The sequence below is a fragment of the Electrona antarctica genome (genome assembly GCF_951216825.1).
Source record: "Electrona antarctica genome assembly, chromosome: 4".
Lineage (NCBI taxonomy): Eukaryota > Metazoa > Chordata > Actinopteri > Myctophiformes > Myctophidae > Electrona > Electrona antarctica.
Genome location: NC_136809.1, coordinates 40528880 through 40551094, shown reverse-complemented (window position 1 = coordinate 40551094; position 22215 = coordinate 40528880). Strand labels below are relative to the sequence as shown.

General features: G+C 41.3%; 1 protein-coding gene across 4 annotated transcripts in view; it reads left to right on the top strand.

Moving 5' to 3' along the window:
• The first annotated feature begins 3666 nt into the window (after nt 1–3666).
• usp34 (ubiquitin specific peptidase 34) overlaps nt 3667–22215 on the top strand; it is an 81541-nt gene continuing 62992 nt past the window's right edge. For 3 of the 4 annotated variants that reach the window (XM_079499222.1, XM_079499220.1, XM_079499219.1), the window contains exons 1-4: nt 3668–4179; nt 12962–13052; nt 18883–19441; nt 21312–21362. In XM_079499222.1, coding sequence (XP_079355348.1) covers nt 4137–4179; nt 12962–13052; nt 18883–19441; nt 21312–21362 — 744 coding nt within the window. In that variant the 5' untranslated portion in view covers nt 3668–4136. Of the gene's footprint in view, nt 4180–12961; nt 13053–18882; nt 19442–21311; nt 21363–22215 lie in introns of all 4 variants that reach the window. The other variant, XM_079499221.1, reaches the window with a different exon arrangement.

The window sequence follows — 22215 nt, the reverse complement described above, 5'->3', positions numbered from 1 at the left end:
TGAACTCGGACACTAGGGAGACTTTTTTGCACATAATATGAACACTCCAAAATTACTTACTAGTCTATACGCTACTAAGGTTCACTTCTAGTCCCTGGTGTGGTTTGTTTTAAACATGCACTGTGAATACAAGCGCTCCATGTTCCCTTTTACTCTCTAGTCTAGGCTGTGGATCCATTATTAACACAGCCAAGTATATTACAAAAGGTTTTTGAAAATGTTTTTATCCAATATTTAGTAGACAAAACTGCACCAAAGTCCATAGCCTGAACTATAGAGATGTGCATTGGCACTGACTTCACTGTTCAAATTGATTACGATTCACCAGGCACTCACGATGCATCACACTTCTATATTACTGCACAACATGGACATTTTTTATTTTCAGTCAATAGAAGCAGTCATACAGGTGTACTGAACAACATATTGTATTTAGAAACTGCTGTGTAATCAATCACTCATGTCCCCTTGACATAAATGTCAACATTAAATATGTAAATGGTACTTCAATTATGTCACACTTCTGCATCGAATCGTGTGCGGCCGAATCGATTATTTTTGACACCACTATCAGGCGTTGACACAAAGGGTTGCCCACCTGGCACTGGCTGGTATATTAGACTTTCGGGCAGGTAGAGTTTGCTTTCAGGTTGCCCGACGGGGGCAAGTGTTTACCTATAATGGGCCGTTTTCACTGTTGCTACACTTCACACGTGACTGTGAACCTATACTGAGTATGTAGTATTTGGCATACAAATAGAGGTATGACATTCTTTATCACACAGCCCCAGAAAGTAGAAAAATAAATTGAACGGTTATTAAAATGTTAGCTTTTATAATGGAAGATTTACTTTTTGGGCAAGTGGGCATAACCATTGGACAAGTACAACATGACCTGTTCTTGCCCGACGGGCAAGTGCTGCTGAGACCTTTGTCAACCCTGGCTGCTACTGAATGAATTATGAACATTAGGAAGTACAGCAACAAACCACCGTCTTGTTTCAGGTGAAGACTACCCATGATAAATCAAGTACAGGTCTGAGCTCCACAGATATTACATTAGTGTGAACAGTAAGGCCCCATCAGAGTTTAGTGTGAACAGTAAGGCCCCATGATCAGACCTGAAGTGGGCCAGAAAGAGAACAGTGTCCTCTTTCAGGTGTACAGACCAGCATAGACCATGTGAACACAAAAAGAACAGTCCCTTTTCTTTTTTTTGTCCCACTTCTTGGTCCTCTTGAAGAGGACCGTGTATTTCTCAAAGGTGATTTCAAATTAAATTAGTGTCAGGATTTCGCTGGCCTATATCGCTTTGTGGGTCCTTTGCAAGAGGAAAGAGTATAAATTGTACATGAAACTGAACAGTAATGTCATGTAGGACAGGTTGGAATACTGTATAATTGGTAAACCATATACACCCCCCCCCCCCCCCCCCCATTTCTGCCTTATTTTTTGAAAGAGACACTACGAGACACAAAAGGCAGGAAAGAGAGATGGGATGACATTATGCAAAGAACCCCAGGTCGAACCTGGGCTAGCAGCATGAAGGGCTTTATTTAATATACTAATCATGGTGGATAACAGCTGGACTATTGAATAATGACTATAAATGTCACTCAATACATTCACTTTTTATTTTAATAATCATTGACTGTTTAAACCATATATTATAGACTATAACAGTGTTCACCTTTTTCAGATTGTATCAACTGAATTGATCCCAGTAATGTTATGTAATAATACTTATTGATAGAGTACAATAAGGGTTTACACTTCCAAGGTAGCATGACACAACAATTTCATGAAAATGAATCAAAGAGTTACTGCCACACAATATTAGAGTTAACTAAAACCCAAGTAAAAACAAAAAATCACACCCGTGTGAACTGAGTGGTGTAAGGTCTGTCTGACGTAAAGAAATCATGTCTGACGTAATGAAATCACACCCGGGTGTGATTTCATTACCTGGCTTTTTTGTGCAGAAAAAATGAGCATGGTTGCTATGTTCACCCTGTTCACCCGGGTGTGATTTCATTACGTCATTACAACAGGGTGAACATAGCAACCATGCTCATTTTTTTCTGCACAAAAAAGCCAGTTGTAGGAGTGGTTTACACCACTCAAAAAGTGGAAAAAACACTTTAGCTATAAATTTAATAGAAATAAAAATCAACTCAAATAGTAATTAAACTAACTTAAAGTATATTGTGTACTTGCAAACTAAATAGATAACGATTCAAAGATATACTATAAAGAATAATTATTATTATAGTAATATGTTTTACATTAATACTTGTACTATTACTTTGTATTAGTTTACTTTATAGTATTTTACCCTTGAATGTTAGTTTTATCTTCTGGTGTCAGGAAAGACACAGCAGAGATAGTTAGAGTAGACTGTAGAGAGATGCAATTTACAAAATACAAAGTACGTGCGTGCGTGCGCGCGTATACATGACCGGATACAGTAGGCGGGCTCTGGTGACCGTAGCTCTGCTCATTGGGTATATGCGTATATGTCTATGTGCTCGCTGTTGATGCTGTTGCTTGCTGACGGAGGTCTGGCCAGGGTCTGGCTACCAGTGTTGCCTTGTCTGCTTATCATAAGCGACTACTGGTCTAAAACAACATACAAAATGTTTGGCTGACTGACATGGGGGCCAGTTTCGAATTGCAGCCGTCCGTTTGAGATCATTTTTCAAGGTTTCTTCGACTGCACCTCAAACTTTGTCAAAGGCTACTACTTGGCCTCACTCCCAGAACACACCTCACCCCTGCTGCCCATTTTTATAGGCTGGAATGGCTTAGGGCAGAGTAGGCTACAGCATCTTGCAATGGGCCTGCCTGTCTACAAAATTCGCTACACCACCAACCATGTCTAAATACTTCCTAAATGTCAACGAAGTCCACACAGACAAAGCCAGAGGGAGTTCAACAAACCACATGCAACCCAGATTCGGCTCAAAAAAGGGATTTAATTAATTTAGCTCCTATGCCACTAAAATGTGGAACGCCCTACCAACAGCCATTAAGAAATGTGAATCCCTTGACTCCTTCAAAACCGCTCTCAAAGAGCACCTGCAAATCCAAAAAGTCTGGCCCCCGTAAAAAAAAGTTTACATTTATTTCCTTATATTGTACGTTTTTCCCTTTTTACATATGATGATTTTCTGTTTTTCATAGAAGTGTATATTTGTCTTTAAATGTTCAGATGAATTGAAAATGGAGGACCCTAAACAAACTCAATCAATTCAATCAATCAAACAAACAAACAATAAACTGACTGCCTTTCTTTTTGCAAACTGGTAATAAAGTATTCAATCAATCAATCAATCAATCAACCAACCAATCAATCAAACAATCAATCAATCAATCAACACGCCTGTTGTAATAAATGTATTTATCTCCCTTCCAAGTCTAGTTGCTTCTTTGGGGCTTTTACTTTCGTAGACCCACAAACCCTATACCTAAACTTAACCCCAGTATGCCTAAACGTATTTCTAACCTTATTCTCAGTAAAACAAATAAATAATATAAGAACCGTCGGACCGAGCGGTCGGCCGGCGTGAGGTCGGCGGAAAAATCGAGGGGCGAGATGGTTTAGGGGCGACCGTACCTGATACTCCCACTGACCCCCCCAGTGTCCTAGTTACGTGTTTCTCTCGTGAAATTTCAAATCTGGCAACATGATTGCTGGCTACGCGAGCACTACGCGAGACTAGTCGACTATTCAGAGCGAGCGTGACCGCGAGACTAGCGGAGAAAGACGAACCAGACGGAGGAGACAGGACGAAAAGTTCCGAACCATCAACATGCTATGCCCCCCCCCCCCCCCCATTTTCAACATGGCTGCCGTATCTACTCTCTCAAGTAACGCTCAGATTGGGGACTGAACTCGAATCTTATCGTCTAGTGCCTCTTGCTTTGTGTACAGTTGGATGCTAAGTACCAGATGCACGTGTGATTTCCTCTGGTTTTGCTTAGTGGAATTATACATTCACCAATCACTTGTTTCCACTGGGCCTTTCACCCCAAAACAACCAACCAGCTGCCAGTCAGTTGTAACAGTGTCAACCATTTCCAGAATTGCAATGGTTTGAGGAGGTCCACTCAGTTTCTCACCTTCTTCATGAACAATGTGTGAAAACTGCGCCGAGCTGGTGGAGGTTTTAAATGAAAGTAAGTAACCAAACAGAGTTCTATTTATGTGTAAGTGGGCGATGCTAAGCTAGCTTGCTTGCTGTTAGCACAGTAGTGGACTGGACACTATAACAGCTTCATAGCATGTTAGCTTGGCTAGCTAAACATTATAAACTTTATGAGTGTTGGTGCTTGATTTGTTTTGCTTAGCGTTCGGTTTATTTTTCCATCCGCTGCCTGTCGCCTGTTGTGTATGTTGTTGTGTCTGTTGGAAGTGAATGCCAAATGTCATAATTTCAGCAGCAGCACAATGCCAGTCAGTCTGTCCGTTTCGGGGCCTGGTCTGCTGCCTTTCTGTCAGAATCCTCCACGCCGGGACAACCTCGCCAGTTCGCTTTACAAACAACGTTGTTGTGTATGGTTGTCTGGTTGTGTTTGCGTGGTGGTGGTGTGAGTCCAGTCAGCCATTCTTGTGTACTCTTCTTAGTTCTCGGGGTGTGAATTATAACGTGGTTGCATTGCCTTGCCTGCCTGCCTTGCATGGATGGACTATAACTGAGGGAAGTTAGCAGGCTAGTAGTTAGCTGTAGCGCAAGCCTGCTGCTTGCTGTGACTTTTTGTTTGATTTGTTTGTCAGGTTCAGTGTGCAGTCAGTGCACCGGCTGGCTGCAGCTGTCCACTTCACCTAGTACTGCATCCTTTGTTTCGTGTTGTGCGGCCACATGTACACTATTTGCAAACATTTTGCTGTTTGTCAATACATACCTGTCTACCGGTATACTACCCAACCACATTGCATCACATAGCTCAGTGAACTATAACATGTTATATCGGGGGGAAACAAAAGATACACCCCAATATAGTGTGTGTGATTGTGTGTGTGTGTGTGTGTTTATGTTTATGTTTATATATAATATATATATATATATAGCTGCATGTGGACGCATGGACCGAGGGGTGGGGGGGTAAGTTATAAGTTATTCTAGAGCTTTATTGGTTTCATGAATCAAGTGTACAAAAGTTGGTGAAACCTTTCATCATACTCAAACTTTTCTGCGCACTGTTTTACGAAACCACTTTTTTAACTTAAGTTCGGGGTGGTGGTTGCAAGAATAACTTGCAATTAAATTAAATACCATTGTCACAGTTATATAAAATGGTCGCAGTTGGATTATTATTATTATTATTATTTTGGTTGAGCATCAGCAGCAGCCCTCCAGCAGTCCACCCTGGTAGTTGAAGCTGCGTGATCACAGCTGCAAATGACGCTCACACACATAACACAAAATGACACGATGGCTAATAGATCTTTTTGGGCCTAAAGTAGGGTATCTTGTGGAATTATTTGCATTGCTTGCGATGTTGTGGCTATTAAATACACAAAAGCACATCCCCATCAGTCTGTAGAGCTAACATTTGCTCTAATACATAAATACAAGCTCACTAACAACAAGGCCATGTAGCCCAACCATATCCCTGCAGTGGAATCATGAACAAATAATTATATTATTACACTGTCATTCACCATTTTATTCAATAGTGTCTGACATTCTCTCTATACCTCTATGATCCATTCCCTTTGTCTGTCATGAATTTCTGTCTCAAATTCCTACTAACAAGTCAAAGCTCTTCAAATTGGATGTATAGAAATATCCAGAGAGACATTGAAGGAGTTGTTAACCATTCACTAAGTTACTACCATGGAATGACTGAGGCAATCTTCTAAGGGAAAAGTTGAGTTGACTGTTGAGTTTTTTTATTTTGCATTTACAGAAACATGACTGTTCTGGAACATACATATCCATCACAATTATGTACTAGTGGACAATTATGTACTAGTGGAAAAAAGTGCCCATAAGTCGTTTGGTCCCTTCCTACATGAAACACACTGACATAAGTGACTTTGAGCTTGTTAAAATTAAAATTGTTTTTACTTCTGTTCTGTAAAGTGACTTTGGGTACCCAGAAAAGCTATATAAATCTTATATATTATTATTGTTTTCCTAAAGTCGCTTAAATATTCATAGTTGCGGGTTGCTTTTGTTTGGGCTTGTGTCTGAAGTGTGCTTATTAAATAAGCAACTACACTATTTTCAAAAATAATTTTGAAATCAAGACAAATTTTGTCTTGATTTCAAGATTATTTTTGAAAATAGCTGTCTGTGGTGAAACTGGTCGCTTCTTTTGGGCTTGTTTTCATAGACCTGGTCGCTTGTTTCACTCACAATTTTGCACCAAATCACACATACCATTTTTGCCCAGCTTTGCTTTGGAGTTGATTGATTGAAATAGGAATTGAGAGTTGAGATTGATAATATTATCTAGTTCAAATGTGTGACGGGCAAATGTCTCTGCATTTAGGCCTGTTTCTGCACCAGTAGTCAGCCCTGAAATATGACGAGCGTTGCTGTTGTGTGATTCATGGCTACACCAGTAGCAGACTAGAGGTCCACTCTACAGTGGAGTATTTACCCCCTTCATCACTACCACACATATATTGACGGCTAGTCAGCTACCGAGGTGGGCAATAAATTACCGAACATGCTCAGTTCTTCAACGGGTTCCGACCCATGGGCACGTCGGCGATATCGACGGCCGGGTCGGTATCCGTGTAGTGGAGAGCTGGCTTAACTTTTCCGTGCCAAGGTGCAAGGTGCCCACCACCAGGCAGTTAACCTAGACCACTGGGTACTTGGTGCGTCTTGGAAAGTCTCGTGACCCGAGGTTAGGTGCGTCTTCTCTTGAATCTAGGGGGAACGAGTCCCTGCATGCGTGTGCAGCCGTGCACCGTTCTGTTTCGTACCTACGTGTGCACGGCACATTTATTTTGGTACCACGGTGTGGTACTGCGGTCTACGAGCATGATACCACTGGTGATCGGTGAGTCGCTTACCACAGCGGCCGGGTCGGTATGGGGGTGGCCGGTGGACAGCTGGAGTAACATTTCCGTGCCAAGGTGCAAGGACCCCCAAATTGATGTATTTGGCCGTGGACACCAATCAGAAAATGTTTTGTGCCAACAGGGACCCCTAGAAGAGAAGATTTGTGCTAAAAGAATTCAACATTATTCCAAACATTTTTGAACACTTTCGAGATTGTGAGCCACTGTTCTAAATCCTAAGTTTTCTGGAAAAAAATTATAGCTAAACTCTAAAATGAAAATGATGTTTTCCCAGTTTCAATGGGTTAATACACAAGTTCCTGGTTCTCTTTCCCCTGGAGAAGGTTGTGTTGAGATACCCATGAGTAAACACAGACTAAAGGCCTATTCATACTCCAGTTTTAGGTGATAAGGTGAGTAAAAACAGAGCTGTGTTTGGGTGAGTGGTGAGTCGCTTACCACTGCGGCATGACGTCATGTTGTAGTTTTCGATGGTCATCTTATCACCTAAAACTGGACTATGAATAGGCCTAAAGGTAGTAGTGATGGGAATTGTCATTTGTGTCACCATTACACAGAAATATACCCATTCAGGATGGGAAGCCCTTTTAGTGTTTTGACCCTTCAAGACGGGAACCCCTTTGGGGGTTCTTGTTATGTACAGTACTGAGTATACCATTTTTGTAATGTTTGAATAGTTTTTTTTTCTTCAGAAAACTCAGGAAGGATTTAGGAGTTTTTAGAATCGGCATCGGTCCTACTCCTAAATGGGTTAGAAGAAATAGAATACACTTAGTCCACACTTAGTCTGAGGCAGATTATGTCAAAACATGTTGGAGATTCATGGGGGATAAAGTGACAAATCTGGTCCAAAAATAGAATATTTAAAGTAAACTGTACAATTTATACAACTTACAATTATAGTCTCATATGTTGTTTAGCTACAACATAATCTGTCTGTCACTCAGTTGTTGTGACAACAGGCCTTTGTCTTAAAGTATAAAAAGTAGATGTATTGGAATTTGGATTGTTTTTTGTGTGAATGTGTTATAGAACTGTCAGCACTCAGTGGTGACAAGTTAACCCTCCAACTCTTGGGAGAGTGACAGGCCCATTGGGCTTTCTCTTGGTAACCCTTGACCTCTAATTTGCTATAGTTGCATCATGTGTGTGCTGTTTGTGTCTGTGTGGTAGAGAGACGGATTAGTACAATATGCCAGCAAATTCCTCAACACGTTACCTCCCGTTACACTAGGCGGGATCGTGAGGCCAGTGCCAGTCAAATGCGCAAAATACCACAGTAGAAGAAGAGATCCTTGGCAACCTAGGACAAATAAAGAGGATAGTGCACGGAGGTGCGGCCAGGGCTCCTGCGGGAGGTTTGCACATGTGCAGTGTAAACAGGAACTGCGATGATGGAGTGTTCCAGCAGAGGTGCTAGATAGAAAGCTCATAGCTTGTGATGTAAATAATGAGATCCAGAACAGTTGAGAATTAAACAGCAGCCACCCTTCCCGTTTCAAATGTTTTATATCATCCACAGCACTTGAATGAACAGTATCCATGTTCCTTTGTCATTTCACAAAAAAATAAAAGTTTGACACACAAAGAACATGGAAAATCCACAAAAGAAAATATACAAAAACATTAACATTTAGTAAATGTACTTGTCCTTTATCTTTCAGTCTGTTATACACAACATCTTTTCCACAGTTATGATTATTGATATGCTTTTTAAAATAAAAACAAAATCAACTTTGTACTATTCTCTTTTTTTGACATACTTTTTATTATTTCAGTTCAGGGTCAGCAACTCTCATGCACCTCTAGCACCTCTGCTGGAACACTCCATCATCGCAGTTCCTGTTTACACTGCACATGTGCAAACCTCCCGCAGGAGCCCTGGCCGCACCTCCGCGCAGTGCACTATCCTCTTTATTTGTCCTAGTTGGCAACCAGGAAGTGCAGTTTTTACAGTAGGCTACAATAATGTTTCAAGTTTACACACATACAAATAAATTTCACAAACACTTATTTAGAACACACCCAAATCATATTACATGTTCAATCAATTATTCCATCAAAGCAAACGGCATAAACAATATTAGTTTGGCTCTTCTACAAAAATAAAACGTACAGTTCTCTTGTATCATACCGTACTTGACTACTTGTATGTATTATTTTCCACCACGGAGTAACCTTGCATCAGACTATCCAGCATAGCTATATCCAGTATCCACCTCAGTGGACAGTCAAGACGGGTAGTGTCTATGCTCGGACACAAAATAGATCCACGCCCCCCCACACACACACTGTGAGTTGTTTTGCGCGATGTAAGAACAGGGAATAATAACCTTCCAAAGACCGTATTTTGGCTAATTTTGAGTAATATGCGCACACCGGAACCATATGTAGGCTGTCTAATGAAACCAAATCAAGCCTCAACATATCCAGGTTAACTGCCTGCTAAATTAATCTGGCAAGATTAACCATCTTTCATGAAACGGATTAATCGCTGATTCAGGATATATTAAGCCAGGATATCTGTTAAAGGTATAGAGCGTCGCAGTCCCGCCCCCTACCAGGGACCAGGAAATGATTCCACGTTCATTTTCCTCAGCCAACTCGAGTTGTGACAAATCATGACAACAAACACAATTTTTCTGGCCGAACAAATAATTAGAAAGAAGACGAAAATGGCAGGTTACAACACTTTTTGTTGTTTTTCTTCTTTGTAATTATTTGTTCGGCAAAAAATCTTGTGTTTGTTGTCATGATTTGTCACAACTCCAGTTGGCTTTTTCCGTGGCGTAATCGGCTTTAAAGAAATACTTTTTGAAATGTCTATGGGAAAAATTAATGAGGAATTCACTTCTGGTCCTAGCGTCGTCATGAAAAAGGGCGGGACTGCGATGCTCTATATATTCAGTGATTTGGAAAAAAGTAAACTGCTAGGAGTCGCCAAAGAGTCACCTCCTTCTCCGGAAGTCAGTCCTGTATGATACATGAACGTGCTTAGCTTTATGGCTACTAGCTAGCTTTTACCATCGCGCATTTGCCATCATATTAGCTAAATATGGCATTAAAAAAATGATGTATTTCAAACAAAAATCTTAATTATGTTGCATGATTGCAAAATCACACTCTACTCCCGTGGTCTCCCTGTGGTCTCTAAGCCCTGGTCCCCACGGGACGCTCTAAAGTCTAAACTTCGGCCAAATGCTCATAGAGAGATCCATATGGGACTCGGGGTCTAATATAAAATGCACCGTCTTGCAATAAAAACTACTGTTATTCTTTTAAATGTCTTTTTTTTAATGCAAACATCGGGGTAGCCTAACATTTAGAGTCGCAGCTGGTTGCCTAGGGACAAGACTCGTTTTGTTGACTCTTTGTCTCAGAGAGGTTGACATTGCTCCAGTTGTCATATAGACTGGCAGCCTCTCCTATTGGAGGCCAGAATACCACTGTCTCACTCGACACACTTGTTCATCACACGTGACTAGAATCATCTCATCTTCCACACTTTTCATTATTCTGCTCACAAAGTTATCTTTTGATGTAGCCTATTTGTGAACCTATATCTATCTATAGCTATCTATCGGTCTATCATCATACTAAATTCGTCCATAAATTGGCCCCCTCCTTTTTCCCCCGTACACCAAATGTCTACGCACGCAAGCACGCACTACAGGTTTATCAGCAAGTCTTTTTGTGTTGAACTCACGAAACAGCATACAGACACTGTATTGTTGTTGGAGTTAAACATGACGAGCAGAAGGCTGCCGCTGACGATGTATGTGTGAAACAGAAATATTTTAATGGAAATTAATTTCTCTGTACCAAAATTGTAAGTAGGCCAGGATGAAGACCCACAGACCCCCCCATCTCAAAATAAAATGTTTGCACAAAAAGTTCATGATTTTTCAAAAATAGCAGATCTACAAGCTCATACAGTTGTACATTTCCCTAAAGGCCAAACCTCATGTTTTATTTACTACTTTGTAAAAAAAACTATTAAACAAGGAATGATTACATAGTAATAATGTGTCAGGTGAAACAGGCGCTGTCTCTGTTTTCTCCCCCGTCGTTTCCCCCCCATATTATTACAAAAATAGCCGATCTACAAGCTCAAAACGCGTCGCAATATAGCAAAACTACTATTTGCTATATTTAAATTGAAAACCTGAATATGTTTTTGCTATTTCTTAATTGGAATCCTGAAAAGTAACCTTTTTATTGAATTTCAAATGCATTTAGTTATAGTTATGTTAACTTTATGAACTGTTAACATAACTACATTGGACACAAAAAGACTAACATTTTAATACTAGTCATTAAGTACTAGTCATGAAGTAAATTAAAGCGGGTTTGGAATTGTAACAGCTGAAATCAATAGTATTCTGATATTAACATGCGGGCTGCATTAAATGAAGGTGGGGGCCGCATGTGGCCCCCGGGCCACCAGTTGCCTTTGTTTCCCCCCATATTATTATTATGATTTTAGTAACGTGTATGTTTCTCTGGCGCAACCTCACGGCCGTTGTTTGCGTTCGTTCTGTGCGTGGTTCAATGACTGTGTTTTGTTGTCGCTTTCCTACTGTCCAGCTCATAACATTAGCAGCTGTTGTCGCTTCGACCGCTGCGATCGTACAGCTAAATCAGCCCTTTTGCGCGGTGCGTGTGGCACAGCTTAGGAGGCAAGCAAGCATACTACACTCCCATTGGCTTAGGCAGCGTGTGGCAGCCAATCAGGCTAGGCCGTCAGTATGACGAGGTGGTTTCACCTGACAAAAAATAAAAGCACAATGTACCTACATTATTGAGACATGCATTTGCATATTGTAGCCTATGTTTTGTAGTTATTTGGCAGATTAGCTTGGAACAAGGGGGCAACAGTGGAAAGATTATAAATATTTTAATCAGCAGCGTTAAGGTCCTTGAACACAGTCTGATGCACTTAATTTTATTGGTCAATCAGTTAAAGAATCTGAGAAATAAGCACAGCAAGTCTGACAATTATCTCCTGCTGTAGCTATTCATTCGCCATACAGAGAGCTTCTATGTATTGTATAGTGCAAAACAGCGAACAGGGCTGAAGATGCAGGGAGGAAAATTAGCAGCATCCATCCACAGCCAATTTTGGCCTAGGCAGATACATTTGACCACCCCACAAGGCCACATTGATGGCACACTTTTTGTGTGCCATCAAGTGACATTTCTACATGTTGTTAATGGAAATTGTATAAATGGCATATTTCAATTAAAACATAATTTAATATGCGTTTTAGTTGACAAAACATTATTTGCGATGAAAACCCTGAACTCACTACTATTGACTGCTTGTGATCTATGTGTAGATATATATCAATTTGTTCAGCTAAATGCCTAATCGTGCATCTGGTGTATGGTCACACAACAAATGCCAAATATGTAACGTAACGTGAGGCAGACATTTGCTGTGTCTGGTCAGTGTGGCTGTGAACACTCGATGAATGAAGTGTATTTATATTGTACTCTGAGCCTGAGCCCATGAAATAGGTTTAATTTTAGAATACAGCTTGGAACTACTGTTTATGTTGTTCCCTTGGACCCGTTATGCCATCATAGAATGCTAGCAATATTGATATTTCACTTGTCTTAGGCCTTTTCTATTTTGTGTGTGCATACTGCATAGTCGCATACCATATGTATGCACCTTTTGTGCACAGACTCTGCATGTAGGTTTCCATATATCCTAACAACCAGGCCAGTGGAAGTGGTCTTGGCACAAATAAAAAAAATCCCTGACATTCACAACTGTGGGTCAACATAGTGAATACACAAAAAGATGCCGTTAGATGATGGTCACGTCATGACTCCTCGATAAGCATTCAAGTGCACAGGACCAGATACCTTGCTGTAGGTCTCGGTGACTAACAACGTGTGTTCTTTCCTCAGTATCGGATGCAGAAGGCAGTGAAGGAGGTCTACAGCTGAAGAAGGAGCATGCTTTACGAGTATTCAGCTACATCAGCTCATGGACACAGAGGTCAGTGGCTTCCCTTTCATGTGTTACACCGTTTATCACTGTTTCTGATGTGCTTAGCAGAAGTGGAGCACAGCAGCACACTGTACAGCAACAGTGTACAACAGTGTATTGCCACTGCTAGAATGACATGATATTTTGTCATCAAAATAACTGCGTGCGCGCGCGCACACACACACACACACTTTGGATGTAAGAAATTGCTTAGTGCTCCTTTTTAACTAAAAGTTAAAAAAAAAACATACGTTTCAGCACAGTAATGTGAAGTAGAGAACCATAATGGAACTGAAGTAGGTTATTACTACATTGAACCAAAGCAAAAATTACAGTCAGGCAACGGCTTCTGAGGAAGACCTAGAGAGACTGCTTCAGATTACAAAATGAATGCTGAATTCATTCTTCACTGACAACTCAACAATTCACTTTTCATCGACAACCCGTTTCATTACATAAGCCGTATGAATAGCCCAGTGTAATCTTGGAACAGTTATTATCAGTAGTCTGCTCCTCAGTTTCCTAATTGCTGGCCATTGTGTAAGTAGCTCTGCCTGAATACCAGAAGGCTAATATCTCTAGCCTAGGGGGAATTCCCTTTACAGGGTTTCCTGCAGGGGGACACAAACGTAGTCTAGGTACTACTGGAGGGGGGTCCATTTGCCTGCACAATATGTGTGTACAATATGGACAACATTTATACCTCAATATTTGAGCCAAAAATCATAGTGGTTGTTCAGCTTCAGCTCCAGTACAGTACGTACATACATTTATATATCGCCTTTTTAAGGATGCTTGACGCTCAGACTTGTGTGTGTGTGTGTGTGTGTGTGTGTGTGTGTGTGTGTGTGTGTGTGTGTGTGTGTGTGTGTGTGTGTGTGTGTGTGTGTGTGTGTGTGTGTGTGTGTGTGTGTGTGTGTGTGTGTGTGTGTGTGTGTGTGTGTGTGTGTGTGTGTGTGTGTGTGTGTGTGTGATGCCATTGACAATAAAAGGAGAATTTACGTCATGTGTCTGAGCAAATCGACATGTTACGTCATGATTATAAGAGCTCCCCTCACTTCACACGGGTGTGATTTTTGTAATGATATACCATATGTAATAACATGCAGGAATGGGGATTTGACACAACCATGTATGCATCATCAGAGAGTATTGGACACGTTAATGAGGTGCTTCAACTAGAGTTAAAGCTGCTATAAGCAATAATGTGTCAAAAATGTAATGACCTTTTTTATTTTTTTGTATTCAGATAGCCAGCAATTAGTAAAACGTTCCCAATTTGTTTTTGTCTCTGACTCATCTAGGGGCCGCAATCTACATTCAAAGATTTTCCTAGAAGCTTTGTCATTGGTCGATCTGCCTGTCTAGTTTCTGATTGGTTAGTCATTTCGACCGGGTTTTTTGGGATCAATGACGAAGCTTCTAGGAAGATCTTTGAATGCAGATTGTGGCCCCTAGATGTGTCACAGAGACTAAACATTTTTGGGAGCTGTCTGAATATATATATATATATATATATATATATATATATATATATTTCCATGATCCATTCAGAAACCAGGTTTAAAGCTGCTATAAGCAATAATGTCAAAATTTTAATGATCTTTAAAAAATATATATATATATATATTTTTTTTGAGTGGTGTAAACCACTCCTACGGCTGGCTTTGTTAGTTTACGTGTCTGTCTGTCTGTCTTTCTGTCTGTTCGTACCAAAAAATGAGCATGGTCACCCAGTTCACACGGGTGTGATTTCATTACGTCAGACATTACGTCAGACCACAGCTGATCAGTCTATATAAGACCTTACACCACTCAGTTCACACGGGTGTGATTTTTTTTTAAAGATCATTACAATTTTGACATTATTGCTTATAGCAGCTTTAAACCTGGTTTCTGAATGGATCATGGAAAATAAGCTGAAGTTGAATGTCTTAAATGTCTATCGTAATAGGTTCTAAATAGGGATGCACGATATAATCGGTAGCATAATCAGAATCGACCATATCGGCCATAAAAATGCCATATCGCTATCAGAATGGTCTCACAATAATGCAGATTATTTAATTGGTTTTCACCAGCAAATACAAATTTAAATACATTTTAAAAATGCATCAATGTAATCTGTATAATATCAGAATCGGTCAGAATCGGTATCTGCAGTTATGACCCTGAAAATAATCGGATATTGGTCATAATTTCATAATCGTGCACACCTAGTTCTAAATATGCCCTAAGGACGGATCAGAAATTAAGCCTCTCTTTGCAGGGTGCTACGATTGAGCAGGTTAAAGAAGTTAAACTGCTGGGTGTCATTATTGACAACTCTGTCATGGTCCACTCAGATCAATAATACAGTAGTGAGAAAGAGTAACGGCATCTATGCCATTAGAACGAGTGCTCATCTGCTAACTAATACAACAATTAGACTAGTCATACAATCTCTAGTTCTGTCAAATCTGGACTACTGTCCTGTTATCTGGTCTAGTGCATAAAAGCAAGACCGTGGTAAACTTCAGCTTGCTTAGAACACAGTGGCAAGACTAGCACTTCACTGCTCTGTCAGGACTCAGGACTAGTGTGGCTGCTATGCGTGCTCTGTCAGGACTCAGGACTAGTGTGGCTGCTATGCGTGCCACTGCTCTGTCAGGACTCAGGACTAGTGTGGCTGCTATGCGTGCCACTGCTCTGTCAGGACTCAGGACTAGTGTGGCTGCTATGCGTGCCACTGCTCTGTCAGGACTAGTGTGGCTGCTATGCGTGCCACTGCTCTGTCAGGACTCAGGACTAGTGTGGCTGCTATGCGTGCCACTGCTCTGTCAGGACTAGTGTGGCTGCTATGCGTGCCACTGCTCTGTCAGGACTAGTGTGGCTGCTATGCTGCTCTGTCAGGACTCAGGACTAGTGTGGCTGCTATGCGTGCCACTGCTTTGTCAGGACTCAGGACTAGTGTGGCTGCTATGCGTGTCACTGCTCTGTCAGGACTCAGGACTAGTGTGGCTGCTATGCGTGCCACTGCTCTGTCAGGACTCAGGACTAGTGTGGCTGCTATGCGTGCCACTGCTCTGTCAGGACTCAGGACTAGTGTGGCTGCTATGCTGCTCTGTCAGGACTCAGGACTAGTGTGGCTGCTATGCGTGTCACTGCTCTGTCAGGACTCAGGACTAGTGTGGCTGCTATGCGTGCCACTGCTCTGTCAGGACTCAGGACTAGTGTGGCTGCTATGCGTGCCACTGCTCTGTCAGGACTCAGGACTAGTGTGGCTGCTATGCTGCTCTGTCAGGACTCAGGACTAGTGTGGCTGCTATGCTGCTCTGTCAGGACTCAGGACTAGTGTGGCTGCTATGCGTGCCAGGCTGTCATGGATGAGGGTGAATGAAAGACTGGCATACAGCCTTATTCTGTTTTAAAGAATGTGCATTCCTCACAGAAACCCTTCAGTTTGTCTTTCTACAGCTATTACCTGCAAATGAGAGACATGATTATAATACTAGACACGCACTAAATGGTCACTTTACTTTCCCTCTGCCCAAAACCCCCCACATTTGACTCTAACAAGAAATACTTTTTGTTTCAAAAGGAAACTTAAGGCAGCAATAGTCATTATATTAGATTAGGTTGTTATTATTATTATTTTTGGTATTTTGACGGACAAATTGTCTTTCTTTTCTTTTTTTTACTGTTAATGAAAATTTGGTTCTCTAAGTTTGTGTGTTTGTTCACAGTGCTGAGTCTGCTGACCAATTCAGTCTTGGTGCAGACAGAATTTATTTTATTTACTTTATTTAGCCTATAATAGAATAGAAATTCTGTAGAAAACCACCCAACAGCCAGGATCAAAAACTCAAAATCCACTATAATCTATTACGGCATGGCTTTGTAGGAGGCTATATATCTGTCTGTCCAGGGCTAATCTCGTAAACGGCAGGACAGATGGCATATTATTTATGTATGTTTTATATTTCTTGAAATAATTAAAGTGAATTTGATTAATTGACTTCATGAATGGAAGTCAATTGAGGTCGGATCGGGCTCAAAGCTTCGGAAGCTTTCCCAATTGTGGAGTCAAACGTCCTAGAGATGACTCAAGTTACAAACCAATGTAAAGTCCCAAATACACATGGGACACATGCTCTTATTATACCGTGTCTTGTTTGACGGAGCATGGTTCTTATTGTTGTATGCAGAGCAGGATGCAATGTTACACCAGTCACCTGAGGTTGGTATATTTTGGCTGCTGGCATGTACCTTGTTGTATCTATCTGTATCTGCTCTGCTCTATTTGTCACGTAGGCGTGTTCGCACCATCAATCAAAAGTTTGATGAGTTCCACTACTAATACAACTTCTCTGTTTGGCTGGTTTATCTAATCTAGTATTGGATGATCACAGTCTCTTCAGCGAGATACTAGGTTATTGGAGGCCAGGGCAATAAGTAATAACGTGTGTGTGTGTGTGTGTGTGTGTGTGTGTGTGTGTGTGTGTGTGTGTGTGTGTGTGTGTGTGTGTGTGTGTGTGTGTGTGTGTGTGTGTGTGTGTGTGTGTGTGTGTGTGTGTGTGTGTGTGTGTGTGTGTGTGTGTGTGTGTGTGTGTGTGTGTGTGTGTGTGTGTGTGTGTGTGTGTGTGTGTGTGTGTGTGTGTGTGTGTGTGTGTGTGTGTGTGTGTGTGTGTGTGTGTGTCTGCCTTGAGGAGGCGTTGACCTTAATGCAGTGTGATTTCTCATGCAAAAGTGCTGACATAGCCATAAAGTTATTTAGAAGCAGTCCTTGCTTGTGCGCTGTGAATTTGATAGATAATGGCTCCATTTTCATACCATGTAATTGAATATTGTTATTATCCCACATAAGTAATTGAAAAAGAGAGAAAGAGGAGTACACATACTAGGGGTGGGACGATATGGGTTCCTCACGATACGATATATCGCGATATTAGGCCCTCGATAACGATAATATCACGATATTCGATATTTGCGATATATCGATATATTGTATGAAATTTCATCAACGATATATCACGATATCTGCAACTACAAAATACTTGGAACTGAAAAAATGCAGCATTTTGTATTCCCACAAAGCTGTTTGGAGACTTTGGACAAATCACCATCCAGTACTTCTGGTTGCTGTGGAATCTGAGTGGGATTTGCTTTATTTTAGCTGTCATTTCCTCCTTTTCTAAACATGTTGTTCATCACTTCATTATGAACAACATTTCAAATTTCTATCGATATTTTAATAATCAATATCGATTATTTATCGCGGGAGGACGTATCGATATATATCGCCATATCGATATTTCAGCACACCCCTAACACATACTTTGTAGAGTGTGACAAGAAGTTACATTCTGGCTCTCGTTTGTCATGTCTGCTGTCTTTCGATATACAATAGACAAGAACTTTGATGTTTTTTCCTCTCATTAAGACAGAGCCAAGAAAAGGGTATTGGATTGAAGTTTACTAACTTGACTAAGTTAAAAGTTTCCAAGTCCTCACTAGGTCACAAGATGGAACACAAGCAATTTTGTCAGTGGAGAGACTACTGACTGCACTAGACTAAATGAGAAATGTATATTATATTTGCAACGGCAATAAATACAGTACTTGTGTTTTCCATCAAGTACATGACAACACGTCACACGAGTAGGCTATTAAACTGTCAGGTGTGTGCATGAAAATAAATATATATAACATTTAAATTGAAGCTGATTTCCTGCTTTTTATGTTGTCTTTCTGATCTGTTTTACCTTGCTATGGGCAAACATACAGTAGGTTAACATTGGCTTCCATGTACACAATCTTTGACTTTGTTCTCATTTGCACCTCTCCACCCTGTCCTCAGGCAATGTCTCTGCTGCTTCAAGGAATACAAGCACCTGGAGGTGTTCAACCAGCTGGTGTACGCCCTCATCAACCTGGTCATCGCGCAGGTCAGCACCCTGAGGGACCGCCTCTGCACCATCCACGCCCACGAGGGAGGTGGCGGGGCTCGGACCGAAGGGGCCGCCGACTCAGAATGGAACGCAAGCACGGCTATAACCGGGTCACTCCCCCAGCCTTCCTCACCTGGGGAGGATGAGCCTGTCAACGTGGAGAGGGACTCTGCCGAGGAGGACACTGATGCCCCCGACTTGAACCAGAACAAGGTTCAGGGCGCGAGCAGCAAGCCAAGTCATGTCCAAGTGGAGGCTCTTGGCAGGCCCGGTGACAGCGGGAGTGGGTCGGAGGGTGACGATGCTGCGGCTGTTGCTAGCAGCAGCGCCGGCGTGGACAGCCAGGACCCCTTCAGCTCCTGGAGCACAGAGGAGAGGGAGAAGCTTTTGCTGTGTGCTGCTAAGATCTTCCAGATCCAGTTTCCTCTCTATACGGCCTATAAACACAACACACACCCCACTATAGAGGTAATGATGCTATGGGGTGTCCTCGTTGAGAACCAGTGTTCTATACATACAGGGGTGAGAAACTAATGCCAGGCCAACGGTCGTAAAGGTTGGCACATTGAATTTGACAGTAGGTTTAGGGGATATTAATTTTTGAGGGGCACTAGCCATATGTCCAGCTTTTTTTGTAAACACAAACTTAACATAAACATTAAATGCCATTGATAAAACCTGCAAAGCCCGTCCGTAGCTCCATCACTCATGCCTCCATATATGGTTGTCAGTCCATCACGCCTCGTGACACGCTCCATATATGGCCGTCTCCATATATGAAGATCACGACAATGTCGATCTGACGTCATCAAACCCACGCTATATCTGCCCATACCTGTTTTTCATTGTGCATTTTTGGTCAATGAAAAACAGGAGAAATATTTGGGAATGTCAATATATGGCCATAATTATTGTGTCATGATAACCAGTGTGGTTGCCGAGACGTGGGTCACACTTGCAAATGAACCAAGTTGGAATGACCAGTTTTATGTCATTCTGAATAGGCCTATAGGAGGGTGAAATATCGGGAAATATACAAATTAATATATCTGATCGGAATGGAAAAAACCTGTATCCCTATCAAATTCAACAGAATACCGCCCAATACTTGTTGAGAGCCGGACATTATTCCGGAGGTTCTTTTCTGAAATGTCGTGTGGTATTTGAGTCTGGAGATGCTGTGTATGGATCTTGTTTCCCGGGGGGCGGGTTCAAACATTTTCTCTTCGACGCAATTGGTTAGAGCTACTGTCAGTCAAAGGTCTCAAGCATTGAACGTCACTGTACCAAAGCCCGCCCATATTGCATACCGTGTCCCGATTGGCCACACCAGTTCACTGGTGTAGGAAATGGGCGTACAATTGAGCCTCTCCAGACCGTAATCCGCCGGCAGGCAATTATTTTTTTTGCCAACGGCTGATTCGGTCTGGCTTATTAGCCAGGCTACTGAAATGTGGAACTCTTTAGTCCATGGGTTTTCAACTGGTGGCCCGTGGACCACTGGTGGTCCGTGAACGTATTGCACGTGGTCCCTGACCATGCATTTACTATGTAGGAAAGTGAAGATTTAATTGTATTATTTTATCGACCACTAGTTGAGAAACAATGCACTAAATGACCTGGTGAAATATGATGACGTGTCAATCTTGGCAGTTACTGGGAACTGGGACATCAAGAACTTCCACAGAAAAGAGTTAGCATCTCAAAGGAAACCCTACCGGATTACCTGGTTGAGTCACCATTCTAAGGAAATGTGCCCCTAATAAATCAGTGTCACGTCTGCTCGCTGCTCGCTCATACATGCATTGCAATGAAGAGCATCGTGAGTTTAATATGGAAGTTTAATTTTCCCCCACACTACGCCCATATCCCCCCTCCCAGCACAGCTGTGGTCCCCCCATTGATTCTCACTCAGGGTGGTGGTCCCTGGTTCATAATCAGTTGAAAACCCTTGCTTTAGATTTGCCAAGCGTTGCCATGTTATTTTTCTGTCTTTGAATGAAATTGGGGTTTGTTGTCCACCGTTTTTAGCAGGTGATGACTGCTGCAAGTCACCAGCTATTTCATTAACAGCCAAATTAGTCTAGAAATGATCAATCATATCATGATAATTGGATAAGTACTTCTGAGTGCTTTTATCTGTAATTATACTGTTATAACCAGATTATAATGCAGTATAATAAGTATCTATAATGCATTATAGACCTGGGCTTCATTTTAGAAAGTGTTAGTGATGCGTGTATTTGATTAGTGTTATAATTTGCATTTGTTAGTTGGCAAAGTTGTAACCATTGTTTGCTTGAAACGTCTCATATTTTGTCTTCCTGCTTGTTTCCAGGACATATCTGCTCATGAAAGCAATATCCTCGGCTCCTTCTGCGACATGAACGTAAGCTTTTCACCTCCCACTTTTTACTGTATATTTTGCTGTTTAACCCCCACATTCAAAGTGATTGTCAGTTTGGGTTCCTTCTCAGATGCTGCATGGACAACTTCAGTAGCCTAACAGCTGTTTTTCTACTAGTCTAGAGTCAAATGTGGCCATCCCTGAACCTTTTTGTAGCCATTCATTAGTACTTGTTCATTTATAAAGCCATTCTAAAAACTCCTATCATACATTTGATTTGTACTTGGATTGCACAGAGATCTGAGTGTACAGTTGTTATAATCTGCAATGACAAGAGGTCTTAATAAAACAATTGTGCAAGGTCTTAATAAAAACAAATAATAAAGTACATGGACCAAATTGGGAAAGAAAGATTTTATATGCTCTGCTCTCCACTTGGAATAGCCTTCAAAAATAAATAGTCTCTGCCTGATTCTAAAGCTATTATAAGTAGAGCCTGACCGATGTCGTCCGATTTTAGGGTCTTGATCCAGATTTGGTCCTAGACAATGATTACAGATGTTTTGACCGATATTTTAACGGTGTTAGTTCACCAGAGCCTTGACAAAATAAGTTTTCATGGAGGATGGATGAATTTAACAAGAGTCCAGCGCACATAGCAAGTATCATAGCATATGTTTGACAAATTGCTGATCTGGCATTCATTTACCATAGGAAGTTTGACATATCCCTTTTAGGGGTAAAGCAAGGTTCATGAACAAAACATGAACCTTGTAAACGTTGACAGTCCTTATGTAGCCTTGGTCACATGTTAAGTAAAACTTCCTCAAATTGTTGGTCTTAAACAAACTATATTTTCTTAACCACATTAGCCTATATATATACACTTTGTCAT